Below are 23,054 nucleotides of genomic sequence, written 5' to 3' on the forward strand. Positions count from 1 at the left end.
CCACCTGCATGTCACCCCGTGCACCCCTATATACCCTCCATGTCACCCCGGGAAGCCTTATACACCCTCCATGTCACCCCCTGCACCCCCTGCACCCCTATCACCCTCCATGTCACCCCCTGCACCCCCTGCACCCCTATATACCCTCCATGTCACCCCCTGCACCCCCTGCACCCCTATATACCCTCCATGTCACCCCCTGCACCCCATCACCCTCCATGTCACCCTCCTGCACCCCTATACACCCTCCATGTCACCCCCCTGCACCCCTATCACCCTCCATGTCACCCCCCTGCACCCCCCTGCACCCCTATACACCCTCCATGTCACCCCCCTGCACCCCCCTGCACCCCTATACACCCTCCATGTCACTCCCCTGCACCCCTGCACCCCATCACCCTCCATGTCACCCTCCTGCACCCCTATACACCCTATGCCACCCCCGCATGCCACCCCCAGTCCCCTCCCCCTCGCCAGGGGGCGCTGCCCCTCCCGCCAAGCCCGTCCTTCGGCGCATGCGTCCCACCCACCCTCCGACCTTCCCATGATGGCGGCGAGGTGCGGCCGCGACGCGACGCGCGCTGACGTCACCACCCTCCGGCGTGCGCGGGGCGGGGGCGTGGCCAACGCGCTCTCCGCGGCCGGGCCGGGCCGGGCGGGCGCGTCGGTCTGGCGGCGGCGGCGGCGGCTGAGGCGAGCGGCGGAGCGCGGAGGCCGGGGATCAGCGGCATCGCGACGAGCGGGCAGGCCCGCATGGGGGCGGTGCGTGGGGCCGCCGGTTGATCTCGGCGCTGCCGCCGCCTCCCGGCGCGATGTCGAATCCCGGTACCCGCCGGAACGGCTCCAGCATCAAGATCCGCCTCACAGGTAACGGGGCGGCGGCGACGCTGTGTGTCCCCCCCCACACACCTTGGGGCCCGGCCTCCCCTCCCCTCACGCCGCCAGGCCGGGGAGGGGGCGGCAGCCCCCTCCCCGGCCTGGCGGCGTGAGGGGAGGGGAGGCCGGGCCCAAGGCGGGGGGGGCCGTGGGGCCGAGACGGCGGCGACCGAGCTCCGATCGTTACTTAACTTTTATCCGCCGTTTTTCAGTCCCGTTTCCATCTCCGTGGCCCGGTGGAGCCTCTCTTAATTTTTTTTTTTCCCTGCCCCCCCCTCCCCGCCCCCCCCTTCCCCGGTGTGGCGCCCACCGGCTCCTTCAGCCCTCTTGGGCTGACACACATTGGGGGGGGGGCTTTTTGAGGAAGAAGGGGGTGTCCCTGTCTCCCTTTCTCCTTCCAGCAGGTCAGGGCACCCTCCTCCTTCCTGGGATCTCTTCTGCACCTTCTCCTTGGTGTGTGTGTGTGGGGTCCCTGTGGTCACCCCCCCTCAGCACCCTGCTCCTTCCAGGGTCTCTTCTGCACCTTCCCTGTGAGAGGGGGGGTGGGGGGAAGTCCCTGTGACACCCCCCCCCCAGCAGGCCAAAGCACCCTGCCCCTTCCTGGGGTCTTTTCTGCACCTTTCCCCATAGGGGGGGTCCGTGTGTCCCCCCTTCCAGCAAGCTAGGACACCCTCCTCCTTCCTGGGGTCTCTTCTGCACCTTCCTCTGGGGGGGCTGGTGTCCCTGAGTACCCCGGCCCCTCCTTCCAGCAAGCACCTTGCTATTTTCAGGGGTCTCTTCTGCACCTTCCCCATGGGGGGGTCTGTGTGACACCCCCCCCACCCCCCCCCCAGCAGGCCAGGACACCCTGCCCCTTACTGGGGTCTCTTCTGCACCTTCCCCCCGGGAGGATTTCCGGGGCCACCTCTCCTGCAGAGTGGCTTTCAGGGAAGCTTTTTGTAATTTGCCTTGCTTTGCTGTAGTTAATAAACCCCCCCCAGCCTCCCGTGTGCTGAGGAGGGTAACTCGGTTGCTACTGAGAAAACGTGCATTTAGTTGCTTTTAGGTTGTTTTTTTTTTCCTCCTTACACACAACTTGCTCTCGCTTGGCAAATCACGCATTCAACTTTTGAAGTTCCTTCCCCGAGCAAGAGGTGACACCAAAAGCGGTGTGTGTCGTGCCTCCTTACGAGGCCTCTGTGAGGGTGCACGTATGGATAAGCCAACTTATGTTGCACCCTGAAAGATCTGGATTAAGTCTTCTGGAAGCTGCTCCGGTCGATGCCGAGCCTGCTTCTTTAATGGGAAGAGACACAGTTTCTGCTTCTTGAGACTGCTGTGTGAATTATTAATAAATAAGGCCCAATCCAGTCTTTCAAAGGCAACAGGTGGATGCTTGGAGATCCCTTGGGCTGAAGGAGCCACGGTGCTACTCCGAGTCACTGGCATTGATGTGTATAGAGCTGTTTCTGTGGGTGCATAACAGATTGTCAAATAATGAGAAAACGGCGCTAGTTAAACTTCAGTTACAGGTTAACTTGCTTCTGGTATATAACGCAATCAATCAGAAGCAGCTCTTAAAAAAAATCGTGGTTTTCTTTTAATCCTTTTTTTGATTCTGCACTGCTTGTGCTTTAGAGGACCAAAGTTTGTGAGGATCATATAAATCTGAAAATCCTTTTCTTGGACATGAGAAAGCTGAAAATATTCTTAGGGTGCATGGATGATGTTTGATCTGAAATTAGTTTTGTGGTGATATATACTAAACTCAGTCATTAATGTGGCTTATTTTTATGCAAGTCAGTCAATAAAAATGTTGTGAGTTAAGTAACTTACACCATGGTCATAGCCCTTCTTCTGAGCTGGAGGATATCATTTGAGTAACAGACAGAAGCTGTTGGTTTTAATTTTAAAGGACGAATGCTGCATCAAAACGCTTTTTTACTTTTAGCATGCACTAGTCTTCTCTCCTAGCTGAGAATGTTTTCTGGAAGAGACTGAAGTTTCAGTTTATTGAGCAACTTGGTGGATTATTATTTTTTAACTCTTTTTTTTTTTTACCTATATTGAAGAAATCTCCTGCTTGCTCAAACACTTCTGTTTTTACAGGCATGCAACCTGGGTGGTGTGACAAAAATTGCTGTATTTAATAAAAAATAAATTGCTTTGGGAGAGGTTTAGCTTTAGAATCGTTAGGCAATACCGTATTCTTGGCTTCGCCGGAGACTAACGTGCTGACTTATCTGTTTCAAATAGCTGTATCTAGGGTGGCTTTTGTTTTCTCATCTGTTTTGCTGTTGGGAGATTTGAGCAGATTTAAATCAAGACAGAGGACCTCTTCTGTTATGATTTACTACCTGCATTGTCTTTCTTGTGATTAGAAACCATTTATGTTTTGCACTACTGAAAATAGCTGTGTAAATACCACTTAGTCTGAAGGTGCCTGTGAGTGTTACTTTGTAAATGGGAAGTGAACGGTGGTAGAATCTTTCAGGCTTAAAGAGATAATTTTTTTATTGTATATTGGAAAGGTATTTGTATTAGCAGTGTGATGGGGTTATTTTAATTACGTTAATATATCTAAAAGTTCTGGATCGTCTGATGATTATCAGAAATGATCTTCCAGCTTATACAGAATGGTGCCAGTCCCATCCCGATACAAATCATAATGAAGTAAAATGGCAAATAATGCATCCTATTTAGAAATATAAAAAAAACCAACCCAACATCAGCAAGTAAGGTGGATGGTGGGTTAAAATGACTTCGTGTCCCATGGTTCTCAAACATGCTAATCTCTTGTCGTATCTCAGTTCCTCCAAAAGCCAATTCCTCTTATTTCCATTGGAGCTTTCACCACTGCTGGTGATGTAGGAGCCAGAGATATTCATGGCCTTGTCTCTTGCCGCTTGGAGCAGTTCTAGGCAAAGTAAGGTAAAACTTATTGTTAAGTCCATGGTCTCTTTGTATCTGTACTGTCATCAGGGTAGTGCAACAGTGGCAGAATTACCAAAACAGGGATGGAAATAATGAAGTGATATTGTGAGTGCATGTGCTCTAAAAGTCCACTCAGGATCTTCTGGGTCGGGAAGGAACGCGATCCGCAGGCCAGGGGACGTTCGCAGAGCACGTGTCCCTTTTTTACTGATGTGCTTCTTTGAAACCTTTGTTTGCTGCTGCAGTCGCTGCTCCCTGGGGAAGTTCCAAAGGGTTCATCATCTCCAAGGCTTACACACGTCTTGCTCATACTTGTTATATCACCCAGAAGTACTCGTGAAAACTGCAGTCTCATTGTGCTCTGTTCCAGGTGATGTTCTATTCCAGGTAGCTTGCATGTGAAGGTTGCAGATGGAATTGGAAAGACTGTGAAGAAGTGGACTAAACATGTAACTTTTCCACCAAAAAAAGCTGCAAGTGGTGTTCTGGCTTCATTGGTACTGGCTTTTTCAGCAGGGTCTCAGCTGAGGTGTTAAAAGCTGGCTGGCTTCTGGTACCATTGTGGAACTGAGAAAAGATTGGGAAAGAAAAGGCGTTAGTTTAAACTTTATGGATCACTTCACGGATGGAGCAGGAAGGGGGAGGATCTCGTGTACAAGGTCAGATGGCCGTGTCGAGGACTGATGGCAAAACCAGTTTCTTTAACAGAAAACCCAGAGTCAGAAAACAGGAGAATACAAATAATCGTCTCCAAGCATCTCACTCAGCTGCGGTTCAGAGTACTCAAGAGTGTAAAAATGCATTCCTCCTCAGCAGACCTGGCCTGGGAAGGTGCTGGGCTGCTGGTGGTGGTGGTGGTTGCAGTTTTGGAGGGAGGGTATAGGTGAGAGCCCTCCCAGTTGTGGCAGGGAGGAAAGTGCAGTGTCAGAAGCATCAGGGAGGAGTGAAGAAGATGATGAGGAAGCGGGTGGTTTCTGTGAGGTGAGGCAAAGAGCCACAGGGGATTTGTAGGTGACAAGTTTGATTCCTGTAGGAAAGGTGGTGGTGCTGAGCAGTGGCAAAGAAAGGGAAAGAGGTGATGCAGATGGTATCCTGAACGCCACTTTCAGTTCACTGTAGTCAGCACAGTTTAGGGAAGTCCCATCTACAAAACCTGACCAGTTAGTAGCTGGTAAATGGGTGGCTTTGGGTCTTTTTGCAGATATGCGTTTGTAATTTAAGGAATACATAAAAGAATACAGTGACTTCAAGTAGAAAATAAAATAGTACGTTACCTTAAGAGCAGTGTTCATGTAGGATTGTTATAAAGGCACAGGTTAAAAGGTGTCACAAATGTCAGTTTGTTTTGCTTCCCTTCCATGACTAATGTATTGATCAATGCAGCAAAGTTAACTGACTGATCAATAGCAACACTAATATTGGTGACCTGGACAGTTTTATGTCCCGTGTATAGAAACAATGAATATCTGTGTAGAGATCTCTATATCAGACATCGTAAATACTTCATAGGCTGTCTGTAGTTTTATGTTTGTACATTAGAAAGACCACGGGTTACAGGCTAAGAGCAATGGTGCGAGAAGGCAGAGATGGCTGGCCGGTCAGCTCAGCCTGCCTTGGCATTTGGAATTTAATATTGAGCTGGTTTCGTGCACTGGGGAACACGGTGGGAAGCGGCAGTTTGGTAGCTCCAAATTTATTTTGCATGGTAATCTGGGAGTATGTTGAAATCTATGTCTCGTTATTTTCTTCTCGTAAGGATTTTCTCTGCTCCACGTCTTCTGGGAGCGGGTTGCCTGGTTGTGGTTGGAGTGCTGGGCTGGAACTCGACACTGAGCTTCGCCACAGATTTCCTGTGCGATGCTGAGTGAGGCGCTTAAGCTCGCTCTGCCTCTCTTTCCCATTTGTGTTATGAAGTAGTAGCGTTTTCATGAAGGTAAATTTGTGGCTGTTCAGAGGCCCTTGGATGAGGATGGCAAAGAGGCTTGGGGCATATAACTATGGGGACTTCAGCAAAAAAAAAAGAAAAATCTTGCTGTCATGGGGGGAAGTGGAGAGAGCAGCCTTTGCAGCCAGCCAGCTGGCATCCTTGGGCTGCCGGAGTGGGAATCCAAAGAGCAGCCTTTTCCTCTGGGCAGGCTATGGGTAGCAAGTCTCCTTTTGTGTTTCTCCCAGTAAGTCAAAGCTGTGCCAGCACCATTGTCCTGGTGGAAGTAAATTAAATCTCCAAAAGGGGTTTGTTTGAATATCCCCCTCAGGCAGGGAAAGTAGAAACAATAACTACTTTATTCCTAACTTGAAACTTTCTTTTCTCAAACTGAATGTCTTCATATAAAGAAATGCGATTTGGGATGTGGTTCTGCAGTTACTTAATGATTTCTTCTTTATTCTGAACTACCCACCAGTCTAAGAACAGTTTTCTCATGTTTCCTTAAATGGCTTTATCACGTTTCTAAAATTTTGTAGTATCTTACTTTCTCTTTGTGTTGCAAAATTAAGCATCGATTCTGGAGCAGTATAAACAGTATTTCCAATTTCTCAGTGAGGAAGTCGATTTTACACCGCCATGTTACGTGTGTCAGGTAGCTGACCTCTTGCTGACAGCAACTCAAAAACTGCTAAAACTGCCACTATAAATAAAGATAAATGAGACCCCTCGGTTGTTTCTGTAGCTGGCTAGAGGTGTGCTTGGTGGGTCACAGAATGAAGAAGTACCGTATGGAAATACTGTCCATGTGTTTTGGAGGTTTACCTGGATCGCCGCCCAACTTGAAGCAAGTCCGGTTGGCACGCTTAACGTTGGATTGATCTGGTTAGATTACTTGCTGCTATTTATGGTTGCAGAGTTAACTACTCGCTCGGCTGCCTTGTTGGTTTGGGCCATGTTGGTTGAGGTAGCGTGATAGGGCAGAGCAGTTTGGAAAAGATGCAGTTAAATCGGTCGGTATAGTATATATGTGAAGTTTAGGTATGTACACAGCAGAGCAACTCATTTAAGACTTGAGTGAAAATAATATTAAAAAAAAAAAAGGCTGGAAGAGACAGTTCCATCTACCGTCTTTTCCCTAAATTAGGACTTGAATCTTTTTTGTTATGCTTTTCCATTATGATTCCTCTAGAAATGGTAAAAATATTACTGCGAAAAGGACCAAATTCTGGAATATCATTGAAGGCTTTTACCTGTATTAGTGCTTTGATATTTTTCATGAAAACTGATGCCAATTTATTCTCCCAGAGTGAAACAAGCTTCTATTACCCTGTTAACTGAAAGTGGTTTGTTCTTTCCTACACCAGCAGTTGGGGTGGGGAAAGGAGTCGGTGAGATCTTGAGTCTCGAGATACTTGTTGACAACCACGGCATCGTTTCTCCTGTTGTGGATCTGCTTAGGCTTTAGGGTATGTCCGTGTCGAGGTCTTGCGTATAGTCCTCGATCCTCTTGCCAACACCGGCATGCCTCCTCTGTTAACGGTGAGGACGGCACTACAGTTGATTGACTTCCAGCGTTTTTACCTTGGTATCATCTCACCATCTTTAGCATATATAGTGGAAGGCCTGAAGTTAAGCACGCAGGTAGTTGACTTGGAGCGCTAATGTTACGGCTGGTAGTGAGGAAGCTGCACTGCTCTCAGATTGTGATGTTTCAGGAGCTTACAAATGAATTCCTGCAGATACTGCTGCAGTAACTCAAGATGTTGTCTCCTTGCTAGTCTGTTGACCCCCATTGCCAAAAATTTGTCACCCACCATGAGAAAACTGGCAGAAGAAAACTTGTGCTCATACTTCAGGTGCTTTGGTGCAGATTCAGCTTCTTCGTGTAAGTCTAGCTCAAGAATTTAAACTAAGATGCTGGACTTCAAAAAGCTGAGATATGTGCGTGTGTTGCCTCCTGTTAGGAGGAGTTGACTTTGGGAGGGAAAAACAGAAAAGAGAGAGAGTAGTGATTTCTTAAATCAAGGAGCAAGCTTTGCTAGACCTTGTTTATTAGTAGATATCAATTTATAAAAGATTTATTTAAGTATTAATATAAGAAGAAACCTGCACATACGTTTGCTAAAGAAGAGTCAGAAGGTCCATACCACGTTAAGATGCTACATGTTTATAAACTTTGTTTCACATCTCTTTGAAGGAAAATTCAGTAATTTCATAGAGGAGATCCCTGGGGATATTTTTCTCTTGTTTTCCATCTCTGTCTGTCTTTGTGAAAGTCATAAAACGCAATGGGAGGACAGAGCAAAAATGTTGAAAGTTTTTCTTTCAAAAATTCTCTTATGAACCGGCAACTACATTGGGAATATTTGGGCTATAGGAGCTGGATGATAAATTTGACGATACTCTAGTTGAATTGGCAGAATAAGCATGCATGCTGTTTTAGAAAGAATCTCTCCACAGGGCTGTAATAGCTTGATGCCTTCCTCTTCAGTAAGTCATTTTTGTCAAGTTAAAGGCCAAAATTCAAACTGGCTTGTTGTCAAGGTCACTAAGCACAGCAGGCAAAAATCCCCAAGGCTACCCAATTCTCAGCATAGATAGATAAAGCTGGCAGAGCATGGTTTACTCTTCTTCCCCTCCCCCATGAAAAATCCTCTTGCCTAGGTTTTTTTTTGAGGATATGGACACTATTATGCATACTAACACAACTTAACAGAAAGTATTTAAATGGAAGGTTTGTTCATCTGTTTGTGGGTAAAACAATCCATTATTGTTTGGGAGTAATGCTAAAATAATGCACAATCCCCCCAGTGACTGCGTGGTGCTGCAGGCTGCTCTGCTGTTCCAGCTGTGCTCACCTCCGCCACAGCTGGAGGGAATTGTTGTTGGCAGAGGACCAGCTCCAGCATCTCATCCTGGTGAGCACCAGCCCTTTACGTTGGCTGTTGTGTGATGGAGCAGTTCAAATGGGTTAAGCTCATAGTCCTAAATCGTGCTGTTATGACCATAAGAAACGATGGAAAATCCTGTGGAATTAGGTGTTTGTAATAGCTTTCTATTTTACACTTTGGTTCCTGATTCTCTTGTAAGAATATACAGCAGCCCATTTAGGAATAAAGGACAATGTTAAACCACGCTATTAACTTCAAGTATTATTGACCACTAGAATACTCCAGGAATATTATGTGTCCCTGAATGTCCTCCCTAATGTGCAGTTTTAGCCGTGGTTGGTTTTTTGAATGGTAGATGTTTCTTTCCCAATTGATTATGAAGAAGCCCTGCTGCAGCAAATAAAATTTGTTTCTCTTTCTTTCATAGATAACCTGGTATTATCTTTCTCTTGCAGTAGTTTTTGCTTTTACTGGTAATCAGTAGTATGTAAAGAAATATTTTTGATAGGATGCAATTGTTATTTTCCTCAAGTTGATGAGGTCTTTCTCGATACATTTTATTATTTGGAGTAAAATGGCATTTTTGTATGAGTGAATTAGGAGGAATAGCGTTTTCTTTGACCTTTTCATATGTTTGCATTTTTGTCTTCCGTAAAAATCTGCCTATTTCCTCTAATGGTTAGACTAAAATAAAATGCATATGGTCTTATCAATTTAAAGTTTCCATCTCTTGTTTACTTCACAAAATGGCAAATTAAATTTGCATGTGTTAAAATCTATTCTTCTGATGAATCTCCCTAATTTTCAGGACACTGTATTAAAAGCTCTCCTTTCTATTTTTCTTCATAAAATAAAGGTTGAAAACCCATTGAGGATAGTTACCTTTTTATTTGTTTTGAATTCAAGGCAACTGCTAACATCAGTCTGCGCTCTCTTTTTTCATCATCTTGACTGTTCTTCCTCACAGCCCGAATGTGGTCTGTATTACATCCCCAAAGTAAACCCGACATGACAGCAGAGAAGTCAGTCCCTGTGGTCAGTGTTTTTAAATCTTCTAGTACACCGGGTGTATGACCCGAAAAGTTTCTTGAAAATGAAACATCTTTTGCAATGCATGTGCTCCATTCTACTGAAGAGCAAAAGCAAAAAAAAAAAACCAACAAAGTCCAGACAGCATATGAAAATTAACGGAGCGTGTGGATTGTGCTGTTGCTTTAACATCTTTTTTTTTTTTTTGACTACACAAGTGCGGAATTTAGAAAAGTGAGGGATTTCAATTTGATTCAGACTTGCAGTGATTGATACACTTCTAGGGGAAGCCTTGTTCTTTATCCTTGCAGCCGGTGTGTTTTGGTTTTTTTACCTGTGCAGACATTTTTATAAGCATGTGGGAACTTCAGTGTAAACTCGGAATTAAAATGCAGGGGTGTCATGTTCTACAAGTGTAAGTAATTAGTGGATACCTCGTTGTTAAAAAAGGCTTCTTTAGTGTTAATGGAGAGAGAATCCACTAGATTTGGTAAACTTTGGGTTTGGAATTGAGTAGGTGAATGTAAGCTAAGGCTCCGATACCAGCCTTTGAAAGAATAATTGGGTGAATTTTCTGGGTTCTTGAAATGATAGTTACTTCAGCGTTATATAGTAGTAGAAATTCCAAGCAGTATCTCTTGTATCTCTTTCTTAAATGTCTGCAGACAGGTAACCATCAAGCTAAGTACTACAGTGGGCATGTTCACATTTCATGTGTCTGTAAATACCCTGCTAAACAACAGAGCAGAGAGAACAGAAATGGCTGGGTTAAAAAAAATTTAAAAAGCCTGAATTGTTGGGGCTTTGGGAATTTGCAGACATCTTCTGTGTATCTAATATTTCATCTCCCAGCTATTTCTTATGTGAAGAGTTTTTATGTTCTGATCTGCTGATGCATTTAACCCACTCCTGAAATTGTTTTTAACCAGAGTGAAAATACTTCTGTTGGGGTTCCCCTTTCACAGGTGAGTGCTGAAATACAGGTGAGATCAGGTTAAAAGGCGTAAGTGAAGCTAGGGAGCTAGTAGGTGCCAGCGAGTGGCACAACTGTTTGAAACACGGCGTGGTCCATCAGCCTGTGAATGCTGTGGAGTCCGAATTGTGAGCTTACTCTTTAATGACTTTGTTCAACTTGGTAGTTGTGTGATGTAACCAAGTTAAACTCGGGTTTAAATCTCTGCCCCTGCATCTTTTCCCAGAGATCCCATAATTCATTAAATAATCTAACATTAAATTTGCTACTGCAAAAGCATAGGCTATAGGAATAAATATCTGGCTCTTTGTAAGACTGGCTTCTGCATATTGTGCAATAATTACCTAAAATACAGTATGCTACATGTACGCCTAATATGCCATAACAGGAGCTCCTACATGCTTTATTCCTTTCCAGGATTTTTAGGGAATTTAATGTTAATAGACTTTTTTCAAGACATATTAATTAGATGTGTCTGTTACAGCACGATAAACCAGCACAGGTACGAGAGTCAGTTGGCCAGACCGACACCAGCATGCAACCTCTAGATCTGCTTAGGGTAATGTAATCAGTCCCAATAACTGTGCTGTCGCCGGCTGTTAGTAGTGCTTTTACCTGGTCTAGAAGAAGATTTCAGCAAACAAAAGAAACATGTAAATGGATGCTTTTCCGTGTTGTGTTCTTTAGTTTCAAATTAAATACCTTCTCAGAGTTAGAAAGGTCTGTCTGGTAACAGGATAAATAATACTTCAGTATAATCCAACAGCTTGGCTTGGACTTGCAGTCACAAGTGATTCCCCCCCCAATCACAGAAGTAATTTGACTTGTCTACAAGTAATGTTTTGATAAACTTCAATAGAAATTAGCAAGCCAGCCATCAAATGAGATTTATAAAAAGTTGCTTGGGAAAATGTGTTGTAAGTAGTCTGCAATTCAAGGCATTTCCTTCGCAGGATGCTTATCAAGTCTGCATGTGCTACTTCCAAATTGAACCAGAGCATAGATGAGAACTATTTTTGATAGAAGGAGGGGAAAAAAAAAACGAAAATAAAGCCCAGTTGGAAAGTGGTACCAGTTTTTTTTTTTATCATTGCCTTAGGATGTAAATCCTACAAGTGTGCGGAGAGAAAACAGACTTTGAAACACCAGAAGGAATCAGATTAATCTGATGTTTGAGGTGATGCTGGTAGCGTAAACGTGATTGAAATAATCATTGTAGGAGTGGTGAGTAAATATACTAGAAGCCTTTGGATAAACTGACTTCTCTTTGATAGTCTGTATACCAAGTAAAGACAAAATGTCCTGCTTGTTTCTGTGATGTTTCTTCACCAGGGTGGCTGTATCAGGCAGAGCAGCTGCCAGTTTTAAGGACGGTCATGCTTCCAGATGCTGATGTAGAGCTCTCTTTTTATGATAGCAGCAACAAAGACTCATGCAGGAGAGATCCCGGTCATAGCTGCCAGCCACTTCTGGGGTGGTGGAATTAAGATGTTGAAAGACCAAGGGGAAAAGGATCCAGCAAATATTTTTGCAGGGATTTCTTCTAGATTGGAAAGCTGATAGTAATCAGTTTTCTAGGCTTTTGTTCGTTTCACAAATCCGCAGGGAAACCTGGCACACAGAAGCTGTCTACAGATTTTGGGAGGCGGTGCTGCCTTAGTTCACCATCAGGCTGATGGATAAACTTACAGGACAAGCTTAATCTTCTTTCCAGACTAAAAAACTACCAGGCTGAAAATGGGATCGCACCTGTCATTCTCCTCTAAATAATCTGATTTCAGTCAAATTTGATAAGGGCAGAGATGTTATGCATACTGGGTCTCCAAGACTGGTGGAGATGAGTAGCTTGATAGAATGAATCCCCCCTCCCTCGGCCTGCCGGTGCTGCTGGAGGGGGCGAGGAGAGGTCCCCGGTCCCAGTCCCAGCCATGCAGACAGGAGGTGTCGAAGGAGCAACCTGGGAGAGTGGGAGAGGAGCTCTGAGGTCGGAAGGGGAGAAAAATATGTGTATTAAGTCCACCACACACCTGCAGGTAAATCAAGCTTCATGAGTTAAACTCCTAATTGCACGACCGGACTGAGAGTGGTTTGGTTTGGGTTTTTTTTTTTTTTTCCCCCAGAACTTAACAACATTCTCTGAGGGAAACATCCAGATGACTTTATCGAGCACCTGTAATAACACTCCCTATACATTTGTTTTGACTTAGGGGTTTTGTTTTTCTTTTTAACCCAAATGAAATTGTGCGTTAATTCCTTACACAAAGATTCATCTACGTCCTGTGAGCATGTTGCTTACAGCATCAGCCAGTGCATCAACCTCCTACTGGCATTTTTTAATTAAAAGAACAGCACTATCACTTCAAATTAGTGCCACATAGCTTATTTTAGTAAGGAGTGAAATGGTGTTTAAAGATTTTTCTCTTATGAAAATTGTTTATTAAATTTTGCTCTCTTTTGGTTCTATCTAGTAGTTTGTCATTCAGTGCCTGGAAAATATCAGATTCCTAGGTGTGCGAGTCCTGTTAGCGATATGAATGCAAATAAAAGGCTTGCTTTTAATATCTCAACTATTTGATAAATAGGAATCACCTTCTTGAAAACAAACAAACATCGTATTATTTTATGGTTCCCACAAAGCACACAATAGCCTGTTTTCAAGTGCATTCCCTGTGTTGAGAAGGTAGTAAAGAAATAGATATTTCTGGGAGCTTCTGTGTCATGAACTGTGAAGAGATGTTTTTTGTAATCCTGTTCAGTGAAATTGTTAGGCCTCCTTTACACTAAATTACTGTGAGAGCAAGTAATATAACCAGTGAGAGCTAGCCCTAGTGAGAATTTTCCTCATACAGCATTTCATTTTATCTGGAATATTAGCACTGTTAACCATCCGTGCGAAATGTAATGTATTGACTCTATTTAATCAATTTAAAATGGAAAGCAAACGTCTTAGGCTTTGATTGAACCAGCTGTCCTCATGTATTGGTTTTTTTTAGATATTAAATTTTGGACTTTGGATGTGTTAATATAGTAGTTTGATAAAGAACTTTTTGTTCAGGAGAACTTTCTTCATATTTTTTGTTGCAGGATCCTGCAGCTGAGTGGTGTCACTTGCATAAAATCCTATGTCTGAATATGAAACACATACGTTAAGATCGTATAGGAAGAGGCATCGTACCTTTTCATTCAGGCTCTGGTTTATTTATACAATACTGTTGATCGAGGTGTCTCGAAGCAGTAGTGGCATTATAATTTATTGATGTAATGGACACTGACATTTTGTACAAGGAAAATAGCAAACAGTTGCTGTTGCAGGCGAAGTGATGAATGTGTAATGTTGAGAAAATTGTAACCAAACATCCTGGTTGGAATAATGCACTAAAACATTTTCATCAAGATCCCAGCCTTTGTGACTGCAGAGTCACTTGGGATTAGAAAGGGGGTTTCCTTTATTGAGTAGCTTGCAAATTGTTCTTAAAAAAAATGGCCAGGGGGGGAGGTCCACATATGTTGCTGTTAAGCCACTGTTGAGAAACTGACTTTGCAATGAAAGTGTTTATTTTTTTAATTTAAAAAACCTCTTTGCTAGAATGCTACGTGCATGCTGTAGGTTATCTGTTTTCATTCTAAACTTTATTTTTATTTTGCTCTCTGAAGCCAGCCTGTAACTAAAACATTCCTACCATCTTTTGGCTGGAGATTTAGTCAAGGACGTTTTCCATCCTGCTTTCAAGAAGATGGTTCCAGCCTTTCTTGAAGCTGCTCCAAAGGAAATTTCTTTCCGTAGCGGGTACAGTGACAGTGAGGGAAGTCACTGCTTCTGGTCCAAAGGCTTAGTGACGTCCTCTTGCTGTTGTCATGTCCTACCATGCTTAATCTGGAAACAAATGGAAATATTTAACATAGCTAGATGGTACAAGATAAGGGTTGGAATCACTCTATATCCATGATGTTAGGTCTGCTTAAGCTCACTCAACTCACAAGTCGGTTGTTAGCAGAATAATAGGGATAAGTGTTTTATGGGCACGAAGGAAAGGGACTGTGTCAATGTCCATCGGCGATAGACCTCCCTCCCCACCTCCCGACTAAATTGAAGGGTATTTGCCATCGTGGATTGGTTTTTCTTGCTGAACCATAGATTGGCCCTAACCAGTCTGTTTGTTTTGTTGTTCATCCCTGGTGACTGTCAGTAGCGCTGGGCTGAATAAACAGAGACTATTGATCAAAATTGAAGTCATTAACTTGGCAGTTTAAATAGATGCTGTCCTATATAATTAGAACAAGGGAGTAACACATAGGCTGATACGGCTTTATTCTGAATAAAAGCCTTCTTTTCATGAAATCTTGCTTGGTGCTATTCAGCTCTCAGTTTTGTGCCTCCCAAAGGTCACACAAGAATTGGACATTTTGTTTAAAATACCTAAAGTGAAGAGGATGGCTTTGCTTGTGTAAGAGAGCGATAACACTGATATAACATGGATCTGCTGAACTTTGATACAAATTGGAAATTGTGTTTGGAAGAAGGGGGTGCTAACATGAGATTATTGGTTAACCACATCCAGCTAGAGCACGTCTTGGGGAGGAATGCCTCTCAGTATTACCTTCCGTCTCCCAGCGAGCAGCAATCCTTCCAGCTCTGAAGCAGTAGTGGTTTTTTGTCCATCTCACCGCTGCTCGGCTGAGAGAAACACATGCCTGTTAGATCTGGATGTTTATACTCAAACACAATAGGTGATTAATTATTTCTGAAGGAAGATGTTTCCTTTTAACAGCTACTGTTGTGCGATGTGCCTGTCAGCCTTCTAAATCATTTTAACATTTTAGATGGAGCATGGCCGTAAGACACATGGAGTATTTTGCCGTATGTATTCCGGACTCCTTGAAGATCCGTTACAGACGACTGGTGGTGTAGTGTGAACACGCCGGCAAGGAGCAGCGATAATCTCATTAATACATGTGCAGCGTGTGCCTGCAGACAGCCCGGTGCTCCCGAGTCACGCTGCTGCGAGTCCCTAGAGAGCGTGCAAATTCAGCAGTAGGATGCGCGCGTATTGACCCACATTTCCTCGGGCAGAGCAGCAGTCACGTGCATATCATTGCTTGGAAATCAGATGAGAACTGATGTAACTTGGTTCATCTAGCATTTGCATGACCTGAGCCAAAGTGCTTTTAGGGATTTACCACTTGTGTGACTAATACGTGATTAGGTAGACTGTAGAGAGTGTGTGTATGTGCTTCTTGTAGGCAAGACTTACCGTATAACAACGGCAGCATCAAAGAAGTCTCTTGTGCATCATTCTCTTATTGTAGCTTTTAAATAGGACTGGTTATTAAACCAGATTTTGTTTTCTCTACATAAAAGCTTTCATACTAGGAAAGTTTGTTACATAGGGATGTTTTTCCTGCAACAGATGGATAAATGTCCTATAGAAGAAAATAGTGGTTCTGTACTGGGCTTAATAGAAAGAACAAAAGTAGGTGAATGAATGATAAAAATTTGGCTTCCAAATCTATTAATATCTCTGTAATTGCAGTCTTTTTTTGGAACAAGCCTCGCTTCTGTCCTGTTCTCCTTTCCCCTCTGCCACAGCTTCCTTATTCCTGCACGTACACAGGCAGGAATTCTTCCCCATTAACTGGTGCCACCGCTGTCACCTCCCGCTCCTCACGCACCCCCTGCCAGTTCAGCAGTGCTGGCGCGGGGCCCGGGCTAATAAGCCGAGACAAGCTTATTGACTGGCAGGTATCCAGTGCCGCTGCTCACCTTTTAGCATCGGTGCTCTTCACAAATACAGCCGTGCGTTTGGTGCTTCCTGTGCTTTTTCATTTTTGTAAACAAGGAGGGTTTAAGCTGAGCTCTCTGAACAAATGAAAAAACTGCATAAAGAAGGTGGAGGGCAGTTTGTAATGTCTTGGGCAGATTTTGAAAGGGATTATAACAGGCTGAATAATCATGAAACAAACTGCTGAAGATTTTAGAGTTGAAAATTTCCAGGAATTAAAAACAGTATTATAAAACAGCTGATATACTTTATTCAAAATCAGAAGTGATGCCAAGAATTTAATTTGTGCAAACACAATTTTTCTTTCCTCTTCCTGAATTTAAACTTTGCACCTTTATTTTAGCCTTTGTATTGCAAATTACTAAAGTAATTTTTCCCTTTTTGTAGCTAAGCACTTAGTCTGAATAATTTTTTTAATTTTACCTGGACAGTCAAGGTGTCATTTTTCCATTTTTTTGCATGTGCCTCTTGAATTATCTGGAACCTGATGGATATAATTTGAATATGAAATGGTAATTAAGATGAAAATAGATGTGTGGCTGCATTTTGAGTTGCTATAACAGGCTTGTGGTTAGTGTTCCTGCAGAACACCGGTCTGACAGTGGCTGCTGCAAGGGCGATCCACCTCCGGACTGATCGTGGGGTGGCTGTGCCTGTACCAGCAACCAAGCTCTGCTCAGCCTGGCTGAACAGACTTGGAAAAAAATACCGGATAGTGTTTTATTTGAAACCCTGCTTCGTTCTCGACATACGGTGTCATTTGTGTGTGATGAATAAAACTGCTCACCTCCTTTCTAGTACAGATTTGCTACAGCAAGGTACCTAGGTGGTGATTTGAACAACTCTGTGGCTTTTTTTGCAGTAATACCTTTACTTGACTGAGTATTTTAAAACAAATGCAGTATTCCCGTTCAGTAATCTGTACTGTCTGTTCTGTATTGACAGCAGCTGAAACCCAGCAAAAGAATGGAGGTTAAAACTGTTCACTAAACATTACATGTACAAGAGCTGGTAACAAGGTAATCATCAAGAAGGGAAGTCGGTAGAATGTTTTAATTCCATCTAGCTTGGGCAAATTCTACAGTTTTCCCCACTAAAAGCATTTATACCTCAGCCCTAAGATCCAAGTTAGGATCAAAACTTCATTTATTATGGGCTATTAGGCTATGCCACTTCTTTCCAGCACCAGCTCGATCTTGATCTGTATGTTATCCTCGGGTTGATAATGACAGCCCAGGGAGCTATGGGAAGAAAGAAGTACTTCTGAATGAATTCCAGCTCGTTCAGTTTTTGGCTGTCCATTCGATAAGTAGCCTAGAACAAAATGAACTCATTGCTCTAGGCTTTTGTACACTGTTAACTCTTCACTTGAATATTGACTTTCACCGCCCTGATTTTTAAATCTGAGCTCACTCTTGGTCTGTTCAGAAAGTACTACTCCATCTCATCTGTTTGTTATCATGCTTACCGCAAAACGAACAACAGATTTTGCGAATAAGGAAGGCAAAAGCTGTAAGAGCATGAAAAAGTTTCTTTGGCAGTGAGTCCCATGGCTTTGAAAAGCTTTGTATGACAAGACTCGAGTCTTTTTGTTTCTATCCAAACATGCCAAGAAGCACTCAGCATACCTCAGTTAAAATACGAGCATGGAAAACAACTAGATGCGCTAGAAATTAGGGAAAGTGTGTAAGTCATTAGTTAACCCGAGGTATGTGGTTTTAAAGCAATGATATGGTATTGATGCCTTGCTTGAAAGAAAGAATGCTTTTCATTTACTTGCAAAAAAATTTGGGGTGTTGACTGTGCCTCTTGAAAAGTCATCCAGTACCTGTTGGAATTTGTCTGGTAGCAGTTACCGAACTTGTTAGTAGTGCTAGAAGAGGTGCATGGTAAGTGTTATTCTTTGCAGTAGATTTCTAGCAGCTGCTCGTTATAAAAGAAATAGTTATTAAAGAAGTCTAGAATAGAAAAGTCCAGTTATTGAAGAAATTCAAAATGAGTCTGAGTTTTAGTAGAACAGCTTAAGCCCAGTGCACTGTTTTTCCTGAGGTTTGTTCTTTTTAAATACCTAATATTCTATAGGCTAAATTTCTTTTTCTGTGGAATTTCTGTATTGGAGATTCTTCACTTGAATGTTTCAGAATGAATGAAGAAATGTGGATTCTTGAATATTGTGACCGTGGTGGTCATCAGTGTAATATGCATTTAACTGCAACTTCTAAAAATTACTCTGGCAAAACTTGTTGTTTCTTATTTTCAATGTTTTTAAAGTTTGTGTGTGTTTGGTTTTTTTTTAATTTTGCTGGCAGTTAATTTCAACATCAGAAGTGTCCTACATCACCTAAGCAATTCTCTTGCCAGTTTCCTGTTCTTGGTTCACACTGCAGCTTTAGTTTAACACTGAGTTGAGCAGTCCTACTTTGACCAGAGCCAAACCTGTATATTTAGTTTTAAGGCAATGTTCCATGTGAATTGTTTAACTAAAACTCTTCTACTGATACGTTAAAGCCCTCATGGGATGAACTAATAGTTTATGTAGTTTACAACTTACACATAACTTAACGCCATTCATTTTTTAAATAACAATGTTCTTGCTTTTAAGCAATCTACTTAGAGCTTGATGAAAACCAGACATTAATTTTGTACTGTTTATTAAAATTCCAATGCCCCCATTGGAAAATTTTGTTCCTATAAAGTTGATTTTTGTACCTTATTTAATTGCAGTAAGATACCAAAGAAGCTAAATACTGGTTCTGTCTGGAAAAACAAATCTCAGTTCTTAAACTGAGATTGAGAATGTGTTAAATTGCATTTGTTTTTCCTCCTTTTCAAAAATTCAAATTGCTTTGTTGAAATATTGAGACTGCCTGTATGTGAAGGGCTGTAAATACCAGCCACTCTTTGGAGATACAAAACATATGTTTTAGGTTTTAAACTGAAAAATATGCTTCATTTTAGCTTGGAAGTTTTAGACCTTTTACTGTTTGACAGAAATTCAGTGTTTCTATTGAAATGTTGCTTGGCTGTATCGAGTTGCCAAGATTTTCAGTACCGAGGTTTCTGCTTTCACAGGTTTTACGTGTTTTACAGTGGAAGGTCAGACTTTTTTTTCTGCTTCCTGTAAAACAGACATATTTTGAGGCAAGATATTATATATATGAAGAGAGCTGGAGATAATACTGAGTTAGAAAGTACAAAAGTTGTGTGTTCTGTTCCTATAATTTCAAAAATGTTTTGCTCCATGGACAGGACCCCAAGGCTGGATCTGGTTTAATTGGTCTGATTGCTTGGGGTTTCTACTAATTCTAGGTCTATGGTAAGCATCTGCAAATGTGTTGCTTCTGGTTTTGGTCTCTTGTTCTGTACTTTTTCCTCCTTTATAAAGCAGCAGAGAGCAGTTGTGCAGGTTTTTCTCCCAGACTTAGGAAATGGATGTCTTGTAAAAGCTCTAAGTCCATTAATTGGGTGGTGGTTTTTTGGGGGGGAAAGCTGCTGTTAATACAGAAATGTACTTGTAACTTGAGTCTCACAAACTGGTTATAAAACATATAGTTGTAGTAGTGGTATAGGTAGCCCCATAAAGAATATCTGGGAAGAAGGGGAATCTACATTTCTGTGTTTTATAGTGAACATAATATTTATTGGAAAAGCCTTTTATGTACTGAATTAGTAAGCAAATGATCAGCTGCACGGGAGAGTCCTTATAAGCTTCTCTTTGGTAGTGAAAATAAGGTGTTTAACGCTTTATACATTTAACTTACGAAAGTGGGGATCAGAGGCATGTTAAATTAAACACACCTAAATTAAATGCTGACTGAGCAGTAGACAGTGCTGCACAGGGGCTCTCATTCTCTGTTAGAGGAGTGTCAACTATTTAATATGTAATTTCTGCCTAAGTAATATCTAGAGTGTTCAGGGGGTTTTTTTCTGTTTTTGATTAGTAATTCACTGTTGTTCATCTAGCATTTTCCAGAGAAACAAATCTGTATGTCTGAAGAGGTAGACAGTATTTCTAGAAAGGACCTTTTGTTTACCGGGAGTATGGGAGTAGGGCTAGATTTGAGCTTGATCCCCAGCTCTGCCTGGGACCTGTTGTGAGCAATGTGAGGTTGAGTATATGGTCCATTTAGGTATTGACATTCGTAGAGATTTGAAAAAGGTGCTTTGAAAACTCCAAGTGTTAAAAGTGCAAAATATTTTTGGCAATCTTAGTAAAATTCAGTTTGGAATCTGAGTTATGAGTGCATGTGGGTGGAGGAACATGTTTTTCATGCTTTAGGAATTTTTTTCCAGATGCTTTCTCAGTGCTTGGGTAACTATAGAAGCTAAGTATTAAGACTTCAGCATGGATTTATTCCTTAGTTTTAATGTAATTTAAGAAAATTGAGCCACATAGTTTCACGGCGTGTTTTTAACTTTATTATGGCAATGATGTCGCACAGCGCATGTTGGTTTCTGTTTCAAAATGTGAGCACAAGTATGTGCAAGCTGTGCAGATGAGCCTATCTTGATAGACACTACTTGCTTGAAAATATGAATTATTCAATGCAAGTGTGTGTGGCTGGAGATACAAGAGATGTAAGGGAAGAAATCCAGAATTGTGTTGATCCCAGTAAATACAAGGTGCACAATGAAGTGTGGAGTAAATGTGAAGTGCCATTTTGTATTTCCAGTAGGAATTTTGTCATTGAAATTGTTTTGTTTAGCTGTCAGCTAAGAGATTGTATTTGCCCTGAGAACGGGATATTATTCTGTGTGGTTTTAACAGAAATTTTGAGTTCTTTCAGATATTTCTATTTCTTACTAGTGTATACAGAAGCTGATACGATAGCTGAAGCCTGAGCGTATACTTTGTTTTCAGAGAGTTGGGAGACCATTTGTGGACACTTTAATAAAGGAAAAACTTGACTGAATTTGGGAAATCCCTCTCTGCAAAATTATTATTCCACTTGGTTGTGGTTCTGGTTCTGGCAGATGTGTTGTTGGGGGGGGAGGACTGAGTTTTAAAAACCATACAGTGGATATACATGACTTTATGTTCTGTTAACATTTTCTCTGGTTAAACTGTGTGATTGATAGGGTGTTTTTTGAGAATGGCTGTAAAATGGAGATAGTAATAACTGACTTGCCTCTTGAATTCCAGTTCTCTAAGAAAGTGGTTGTGCTTTGAACATGTTGGGAGACAGCCTGCAAAGAAAAGGCACAAGGATGTGAGGGAAGATGGTGCTTGAAGGGCGGCATCTTGATGACAGAGGGCCCTTCACCAGTTATGGTCTCACTCTTGCCCCAGCATCTCCAGCTGTATTTCTCACAGCTGAGCAGTCACTGTAGGGCCAAGAAGAATAATTAGCTGAAGGTGGTGAAGCAGCAGCTTATGAAAGGCTTGCCCTAAAAAAATAAATGTTAAAAAACCCAAAAAAACCTGGAAGTACAATTTGAGTGAGAAGTAGGAACTTAATATAGCTGGAATTTGCCCCATGGTACATGAGGCAAATAAATTCCATGGGCAGCTTCTGCTTTCGGAGCTGAGGCTGGGCTGAGGGCATGTCTGTAGGACTCGAGCAGTCGGGGATGCTTGGGGTTTATGCCTATCTAGGAAATGGGAGACTCTGTAGAGAGTATGAGAAGGTTCTTGGCCTGGATTAGAGGAAGGCATAGCAAAGTCGTAAGAAAACTGATGTAATAGCTAGGATTTAATGAAAGATTTAATCTGGGAGGTAGCCTTTATCTCAGGCATTTGTTATGGGTGAGCAGAGGAGGAAGAAGAGAAAGAAAAGTTAGTAGGAAGGATAATTGGATATGCGTATTTCCACCTCTCTGATTTGTGTGCCTTTCTCTGATTCTGTACATCAGCATTAATCCAGCTTCCTATTGATCTCCCTTTTGTATCCCTGCAAAGTTCTTCAGCTGATTCCATAACTCTTAGTGTTTCTCCAAGTTTTACATCTCAGTCAGTTCATTCTTAAACTTGCTTTACTGGTCTTGTGTTGCACGCAGTCTCAGTTAACTGGGAATTTAATGAGTCTTGTTCTTCCAATAGTCCTGTGCTGTTTTTGTTAATGATTTATGATATTGAGGGCTAAATCAGCCCTTGCTGGTGTGTTGGTCAGTGCCCAGGAGGATTTTTCAGTTTGAGTAGTTCTTAGGAATCCTGGAGATGAAACTCTTGTGTTTTGTCAACTTGGTATTGTTTGCACTGCGAGGACTGACTCTCATTCGTGACGGGTTTCTGCTTAGGTAGGACGGAATTTTGATTCCTGGCTAAGTAGACACTTTAATGACATGTTAATGGACTAATAAAAATGGCTTTTTCTGGGTGTGTGGTTTTTTGAAGATCTCTTCAAAGTTGTCTAGTGTTTGCAGCTGGCTACACGAAGCCAAGTTCCAACCCACGAGGAAAGCATGCCTTGAAAAGAGGCTTTGATTTTTACTGCAGCCTACACAAAAGGGCCACAAAAAGGCTTCGTGTATCAAACATAGCAACTCTTTGAGAATTGAGGGTTTTCTTAATGAACCATTGCTTTAATCTGGTAGTCAAGGTCTGTTTCAGCATGAGTTCAGGCAGAGTCTTCCAATGTCAGGGCATGATGGTCTGAAGTCTGAGGGGTCTCGGGGGTTTTTTGGTTGGCTTGCGTGTCAGATTGCAAATCCCGTTGGCACCCCGA

At 42.4% G+C, this 23,054-nt stretch overlaps 1 protein-coding gene across 4 annotated transcripts in view; it reads left to right on the top strand.

Annotated features, from left to right (window-relative positions):
• The first annotated feature begins 628 nt into the window (after positions 1-628).
• The window catches only part of SMURF1 (SMAD specific E3 ubiquitin protein ligase 1), a 47,566-nt gene continuing 25,140 nt past the window's right edge, over positions 629-23,054 (top strand). For all 4 annotated transcript variants that reach the window (XM_072877855.1, XM_072877854.1, XM_072877856.1 and 1 more), the window contains exon 1: positions 629-867. In XM_072877855.1, coding sequence (XP_072733956.1) covers positions 813-867 — 55 coding nt within the window. In that variant the 5' untranslated portion in view covers positions 629-812. The remainder of the gene's footprint in view (positions 868-23,054) is intronic.

Source organism: Ciconia boyciana, chromosome 13 (genome assembly GCF_034638445.1).
Source record: "Ciconia boyciana chromosome 13, ASM3463844v1, whole genome shotgun sequence".
Taxonomy (NCBI): Eukaryota; Metazoa; Chordata; class Aves; order Ciconiiformes; family Ciconiidae; genus Ciconia; species Ciconia boyciana.